Below are 8,270 nucleotides of genomic sequence, written 5' to 3' on the forward strand. Positions count from 1 at the left end.
CACTGCTTAGTGAAGCAAAGTTTGAATCTGTACAGCACCACTCACCCGTAAACTTACAGTGAGTCTGGCAAAATAAAGAATTTCAGACAATGACCCTATGAGGAAAATCTGTTCAACCTAGAAGTATGTTCAATTTTGCTAAAAGTTATACCTGTCCTTGTATCACTGTAATACCAGTTTCCATGAGCAAGTGATGCATCTCTAGAGCAGATGTCAGCCCTCCATAGAAATGACAGAACTGTCTACACATTTTAGAGTGTATTTGGTGAAAATCCCTTAAAATTTGTTGTACTTGTGACAGAAGGAAGCGGGTTTTAATAGCTTTCTGCCACTTTTTGACAATGATTTATCATACAATGTGTAGCTTTGTCTGCCACACAAGGTGAATTAAGAAATACTCCTGAAAGGGGTGAGCCAAAAATACTCAGCCTCTCCAGCTGCAGAAGTACATTAGGCCAAGAATACTGTTTGCCTAGAATTCCATTCAATATAAAGGCAAATGGATTTACAACAGAAAGTCAGAGCTCTGACTTGTCCCACTCCCATCTTCCAATGCCCATTCTTTTAATTTCAAAACCAAAATCCACCTATATGTAAGACAGATTCTGATGATGCTCTATAAGCTGATAAATGATAAATTCAGAAGAAGACAGCTTTCTGTCATTCCAGAGTTATTTTACAGCACTTGCCTAGACAGCTGTAGCAATACAGCCCTCAGACCTAGGGAGTCCTTGATCTCAGCTGAGCCTCCACAACCACAAACTGCCTAAATTATATTCTAACTGTGGCAGTAAATGAACTAGGTCACAAGAGTAAACAACAAAAGGCAACTTAGAAATAAACACACAGTTGTCACCAGATCAGTAACTGCACTATTTGGACATGGGTTTTCTGGACAGTGGAGGAGATGTACCTCAAGCACTCCATGCACATGATTTATTATCATTCCAAAGTGCTTGTCTCACTGCACTTCCTAACTCCAATTAATGAGTCTTTCAACTCAAAAAGAGAATTTAGAGTTTGTAGGGGACACCAGTGGTGCCACTTCCTTTGTCAGGAGAGGCGAATGTTTGCATTTTGCTGAAACATGCCGAAATGGGTGAATAGAGTACTTTCTGACATGGTGGAAAGGAAGGAAACTAGATCTGTAGTGGATTGCAAACTCCTCTGAGGTAAACTCATTCACTGGAAACATTTTATAGTCGAAAAGAAAAGATAAAACTATGCTGAGAAATTCACTGGCTTTTAAAGTTATGACATTACACTCTGAAGAAACTGTACTTACAAGTACAAAAATTAACCATGTTCATCTTTGCATGGTGTCTTTTATATTTCTAAGTTCATAAAAGGACTTAATTCTCCAAGGACTACCTGAACATACCAAAATAAATAATGTGGCTTCTAATAGTTTGAATATTTTTTTTTTAAAATCTTTTAAGCCAATATAAAACTATCTTAGAGCGGGCTTCTAAAATTTCCCATCTTCTGTGCCTCAGTCCTTTGTGCACAAAAACTGCTGTAAAGATTTGGATGTGATGCATAGAAAGAGTAGTATTTAGAATGGAATACCGAAGTGCAAGGCAAATTTTCTGCCTCTAACCTTTCCAATCCTCCAAGTCAACCGACCATTAATGACAAATGAAGAAGTAGCCACATCAATTATTGGTTTATGCTTCCAAGCAAAGCCATGACAACTTATATTTTCTCACTGAAGGAAAAACTGACTTACTTTTAATTTGTGCCCAAGCAGCACAGGACTGCCTTCTCACCTGAAAACGAAAACATAAAAATCACTGTTTCTCATGAGAGATATTTATTATCACTAATACTCTCTGCAAGAGCAATCATCCACAATATACTGTATTTTATTACTACTGGGAGTGGAGTTTGTTATTCCCCTGGTAACAGCCTCTAGCATGTCTGAAAAGATTAGAAACTATAAAGACAAGATTAGATATAGACCTTCAATGAAAGGCTGGCTCTAGTCTTTTAGATCATCACTCTTCCCTAATTTCTACAACTAGGCATGCAAGCAACATGGAAAGATCTTTGAAGCTGCTTGGATAAGAACTCAGAATTTATGAAATGCTAAGGTAAGGCTGAATATGCTTTATTAACTCTACTCCCATCTACAATATATATATGCTAAATTATAGTACTTAATGGCATGTTTTTCAAATACTAGATGCAGGATTTTTTCACTTATGACATCTTGCTTGGTATTGTTAAACAATTTTTATAGAATAATTACAGTAGTTAACGTGCACAGTATTTGAATAAATGTTTACCAGAGGTCTGCTTCTGCAGACGTTTAGACAAGTTTGGTTGTTTTAAAGTAAGCTTTGGTCCCTGTAGGGCATTTTTCCCCCAGCACTTCACACTCATATACACACAAGAAGTTCTATTCTAAGTTCTACGGCCTGTTGTCTAATTACTGTGAAGTCGATTTTTGTAGTGTTTCTACAGGTACTTTCCTGTTAAATGACTTTCACGAACTTTCACGGAATACACACACATATTTTTCGTGTTTTGGCAAAGTGTGTATTATGTTGCTCTAAATAACAGTATGTTTCTGTGAAACTGAAGGCTACACTTTGAAGCATTCACACAAAAGGACAAAGACACATTTGTATGCATAATCTTACTTTTGTGAGTTCGCATGCTGAATTGTGGAATCTCGGTGTTTCTTAAACTCACGTTTTTTAAGGAATTTTCTGGTTATTTTAAAAGATAAAACACTGACAAAGAAAATCCTCTTAGAAAAGGGAAAATAAAGAACACGGGGTGTTCTTTACAAACACTCAGCCAAATACCAGATTCTGGAAGCACGAGTGCCCTCATTTTGAAACAGCTACCTCTGTGAGATACTCTAGTTTGCCAGAGATCAGTCACTTCTGCCTATCAGAGAATTTACAGATCTCTCAGGAATCTCAGCAGCAAAGTTCACCGATATGCACTTCATAATAAATCAAATTATAAATCCTTTCCTCTGGTGAATTAGCACCTTTCCAGAAAGTTATCAGTGAAATTACTCCTCCAAATACTTGACTATCCATGGATCTCAAAGTCCCTATTTCAACCTGGATATTCACAGGTAGTTAAACTTGAGAGTTCTGTTGAAAAGAGAACACATTTTGTCATGCATACATACACTTTTCTTAAATGACATTTTATTAGGCTAATTTTAACAGACTTGTCCCACCACAGGAGTCATTTTGATTCCAATTTTCCAAAAAAGCTCATAGCGTTTTGGAAGAAGAGACTGCCTGTCATCTTCACCTTTCACAGTCCTGCTTTATTTCTGTTACACTCACAAACTGTTCGCTCAAAAAAAGCTGATGCTGCCACTATCAAAAGCAAAGCTAAAAAAATTAATCTCAGGTAAGTTTAAACTCCAAACACCTTTTTTAGTTCTTGCCCTTCACTTGCCTTGGCTCTCTGCACAGCATGGAATCCATAAAGTAATCACTAGAGATTAAAATAGGTACCAGATGGTTTTGAGTCCTTTAATTAGCAGTATCCCTCATGGAGAAGGACACTTCCAAGAGTGGATAATTTATTCTACTTAATAAGGTTGTCATGATAATGAGAGTAAATTTTCATTTGTTCCCAAATCTTCCACTGGTCTCCATCATCCCTATATTCCAATTGCCAAATTCATCAATATGAAAAATGGTAATTTCTATTATCTCCACCTTCCTAAATGCTTTCCCTGTAGAAAGCAAGATCCTGAATGATCTCCTCAGATCATCTGACCAGCCTTTTAACACATCCGAATGTCCTGCAGAAATGAAGTGTTTTAAAACCTCCATCTTGAAAAACAAACAGAAAGCAGCAGTCACCTTTCTCAGGACCTCCAAATCTGAGCAAAGGATAAATGAATGTGGACTCAATAAAATGGAACAGCTTACTTGTCTTCACTGTGTCTACACATTTTTTTCTGCACTGATTTTCCCACCCTTACCACAGAGAAAATACGTCAGGTACATTGAGGAATAATAGCAATAGAAAGTCACAACAAAGTCATAATTTTGCAGCACCTATGGTACAAATTGTACCATTCTCAGCATGAAGGGGTCTGGAGCCTTAAGGGACTCTGGGAGATACCAGAACATCAAAGTACAAAAATGAGAACATTAGTTAGGAGTCTAATATATATATTTCTAATGTGTCTGTATTCAAACAGAAATGTAAAATACACTACAGAAATGATGATTTCACATGTATTAACACTTGAGGGCCAATTAAAAAAGCAGACTTCTAAATATTAACTCTTGAACCCAAATTCAGTTACTTAAATAATCAGATCTTCAGAAATTCTCAAAACCCAGCAACGCTCAATTTATAATTCTGAATTTCTTTAACTTCTTAGTACCAACAATTGCATGAAATACAAGGCCATGAGAACTGAAGATAAACCAGTACTTCTGAGCCATGGGTCTAATTCAAAGAAGCAGAGCTGGGAACCAAAGCGGTTTGGTAGGTGCAATCCCAGTAATGATTTGTAAATGCTGTATGTAACTCTGTATACTTCATCAAGTAGCAAAAGCCATACAGGAAAGCGTGTATCACGGAGTTGATGCTTTCTAAAAGGACAGAAGTGAAGAGCAGCTTCTACAAATAACAGTAATAATATTCCATTAAATCAGTGGCCTAGAAAATACATCCGTCAGTGCTAGAGATGAAACAATATGAAAGAGAAACAATAATGTTTAGAAGCAGTTTAGAAGCAGTTTACTTAAACTAAGCAGAAACTTAGAAGCAGTTTAACAAACAGCTGGCAGAGATGCATAAGCAACCTGCACTGTTCTGTGCGAGAAAAGCCTCAGCAGCAGGAACAGCGGGAAATGTTCCCCAGCATCAGAAAATTCTGAAGGGAAGGAGCTAGGGAAACAAAGGCATCAAACCCAAGGATACATAAAGTGAGTGTTTAAGGATGTGTTTAGGAATGCTTAAAGAGGCTAAACCTGGATACATCTGACTCATTAACAATCCTGATCCACAGGGTTAATTTTTTCTAAGAAATACAATTTGTTGTCCAGATTCCAGGATACTTTGGGCTAATTTAACATTATTTATGAACTGAGTGCCTTCAAATGTCACTTCCCTACTTATTCCCTCACACGATTAAGTGGAAACGTATGACAAACAGCAGACTTGTATCAGGTCCAGAAACCACTTTATCTGTGCTGTAAAAACTTCTTGCGGCTGTTGTCAAAGCAGATGTCACACAAAACACGCTGCACAGATCAGTAGATACCAATAACAGCTATCACGTGTACTTGTTTATTTCACTCACTTTGGACCGCAACAGTTACATTTCTTGATAGAAGCTGTTTTAACTTACTTGAGATTTGGGTGTAAGCTTCCAAAATTGTAGAGATTTACAAGTGACTCACAGTTGAGTTTCTGCGTGCCCCCTTGCATCATGCTGTAGGCACAAAGCCCTAAAGCACTATTTTAATGTTTTGGGTGGCAGGGTGAGGCACTGATTAGGTGTGGGGTTTTTCTTTTAGTAGGGGTTGCTTTGTTCTGGTTATGCATTTGACATTCAGAACCATGAAAAGTCTATCTAAAAAGTCTACTGCTGAGACTAATGTGAAAGAATTACAAGCTGCTGACCCCTGAGATGGGTAATGACGGAAAACTAGTGACATAATGACATAATGGGGGGGGGGGGGGGGGCGTCCCTGGAACACAAAAACAGATACGTATATTCCAGAACCTTTTTCATTCTAATTAAAACGCACATTTACTTCAAAATGACAAAACATTAATGCTAGTAATATACTTTTTTGCACAAGGCTTTCCCAAGAGACCTGCAGTTGACATTGATTGCTCCATGGAAGGTAGCACACATGACAAAAATTTATTTTTCCTTGTCGTTTGGAAAACTGGAATATTTTGCTATAAAACATTCGATTAAAAATTAAAATGGGTGAATTTTTCATTGCTAAGGATTAATTTTCAAATTCTCATACTAATCTCTTCCACTAAATTCCGGCCCAATAAAGACACCTTCAATTACTGAGGGCAGCAATGGCCCTTCATTTTTGGTTTACTCCATTGTTTGTCTTTTGGCATCCAGAGTTGCTCCAACATTACAACAACAGAAATATCTGTAGGGAATTACAAGAGTTATTTAAAGAGCTTCAGATTTAATCTAATTCTGTCAACCAACAGATCATTGAAAGAGATCATAGAACATTTAACACAAAGCTAGCATTTTCCACTTTTTCCCCAGCAACATTTCATTCAATAGGTGCAAGGAAAAGGTTTTAAAACTTCAATTACCTTATTCCACTCACTTATTATTCTCAAAAAAACACAGTACTCTTCTCCCATCTTTAAAGGAGCATTATAAAACTTCCCGTAGTAATGTCTGTCTCCAAGAGCAATTGACATGTTATCAGCAACATCCTTCGCCCGAAATTCAGCTGCCACATATCCTTTAACATCAGTGGTGTTACTAAAGAAAGTTGCAGCAGCAAAGGAGTCACAAATAAAAGTGTTTTGCAAACCCAGAGGAAGCACAATCACTTGATAAAGGCTAGAGTGAAACAAAAAAAGGAAATGTTAGCTCTCACTTCAATGTACTAAGCATCCAACATTCATCCATTCACATTGCCTATTCCATTGGTAGCCTCTTAACTGCTTTTTAGTATTGATGTCCAATACGAATGCTTCCGGCAGCAAAATATTTCTCTAAGTGTACGGGTTCCATTGCATTTTGCACCAAAAGCACGGCATACACAGCTTAGAGCTGTTTCTCCTCATCACTTGCACACCAGCTTCACGTTTAATCACGTTCAGAAAAGCATCAAACTCCTGTTACTGCAGGCTATCTCTTGCTCCTCTCATCTGACACATAAGTTCACCTGGGAAACCACACATCATTGGCCTCTAGAAATTATTCATAATTCCCTAGAAACAAGACTTTTTCTGTTTAAAGCAGGAGAGGACAGATATCATTTATAAAAAATTAATCAAATCTCTCTTCACACCTCTTAAAGCAATGCTTAGCCTATGATATCCAACCATAGGAAGACTAATTACTACGGCTATTACACCAGTAATTTCCTGAAACATTACTAGCTTTCAAACATTTTCTTCTTTAGTATAACGTGGAGTTATGATTACCTTTTCCTTCTGTCACAAACTGCCCTTAGTAAGATATAAACCCTCTTTCTCTAGAAATACATTTTGGTACTAAGACCCTAATGCAGTTACAGGACAAGGGTTAATGGGTTTAAATTTAAAGCAGGGAGATTTAAGTTAGATATCAGGAAGAAACTCATCATGGAGAGGGTGGTGAGGCACTGGAACAGGCTACCCAGAGAAGTTGTGGATGCCCCATCCCTGGAAGTGTTCAAGGCCAGGCTGGATGAGGCTTTGAGCAACCTGGTCTAGTGGAAGGTATCCCTGCCCATGGCAGGGGGGTTGGAACTAGATGGTCTTTAAGGTCCCTCCCAACCCAAACCATTCTGTGATATGATTATACGAAAACACTACTTTGGAATATGCATAAATACATTATTCACCATTTCCTCTGTCTCCTAGAAAAAGTATTGGCTGCATTAATTTGTTAGAAAACAAAAATTACACAGGTAGAGCCATGCTTGGATCCATCAATAAAAATCTGTGACTTCACTGTGGATAAAGGGGAAAAAAACCCAAAACCAACAGTGAAAACTCAGTATTAATAAAACCAGAAATTTGTTCCAGAAAGCAAGGAAGAGTCTGAAGCCAAATATTACTCTACCAAGGGAGGAGAAACTGGGAGTTACAGCTTACGTTTCCTCACATTGCTTACAAAAATAACCTAACCCCCACAAAAAGTTCCAATATGTAAGTGCCATAAATCTACAGAATGTTTTTTGAAACGGTGAAGAACACACAGAGACAAACCTGATCGGTCCATTTCGATCTTCTGCTTTCCGGAGTCTGAGCAAGGGTGCAGAACCTTTTGCTGCAACAAATTCTACATCTGGGAAAGGGGGATCTAAAAAGTAAACAAATTCCAGTGCTTCAGAGAGGTTTTAGAAATACTTCAGGCATTTGCCTGAAGTATTTGGCAGGGCAGCCCCAACTCAAACCCCAGTATTGAAGTATATCAGCTAGCTGGGAAAAACAGAGATGCCCAAAACCGACAGTAGACTACAGAGAAATGAGACAGGAAACATTCCTTGGAAGAAGCAGTATTATTTATTACACTAACTGAAATGGTCAAGGAGAAGAAAAAGATTTGGGCACAGAGCCCACTACAAGAA

General features: G+C 37.8%; 1 protein-coding gene across 1 annotated transcript in view; it reads right to left on the reverse strand.

The window, feature by feature from the left end:
• Positions 1-8,270, reverse strand: part of LOC104515769 (sushi domain-containing protein 1-like) — a gene marked incomplete at its 5' end in the record, with an annotated part of 23,859 nt that overhangs the window by 3,946 nt on the left and 11,643 nt on the right. The window contains 3 exons of the mRNA XM_010159869.1: positions 1,730-1,769; positions 6,295-6,550; positions 7,909-8,002. Coding sequence (XP_010158171.1) covers positions 1,730-1,769; positions 6,295-6,550; positions 7,909-8,002 — 390 coding nt within the window. The remainder of the gene's footprint in view (positions 1-1,729; positions 1,770-6,294; positions 6,551-7,908; positions 8,003-8,270) is intronic.

This window comes from Eurypyga helias, unplaced genomic scaffold (assembly GCF_000690775.1).
Source record: "Eurypyga helias isolate BGI_N326 unplaced genomic scaffold, ASM69077v1 scaffold38939, whole genome shotgun sequence".
Classification (NCBI taxonomy): Eukaryota; Metazoa; Chordata; class Aves; order Eurypygiformes; family Eurypygidae; genus Eurypyga; species Eurypyga helias.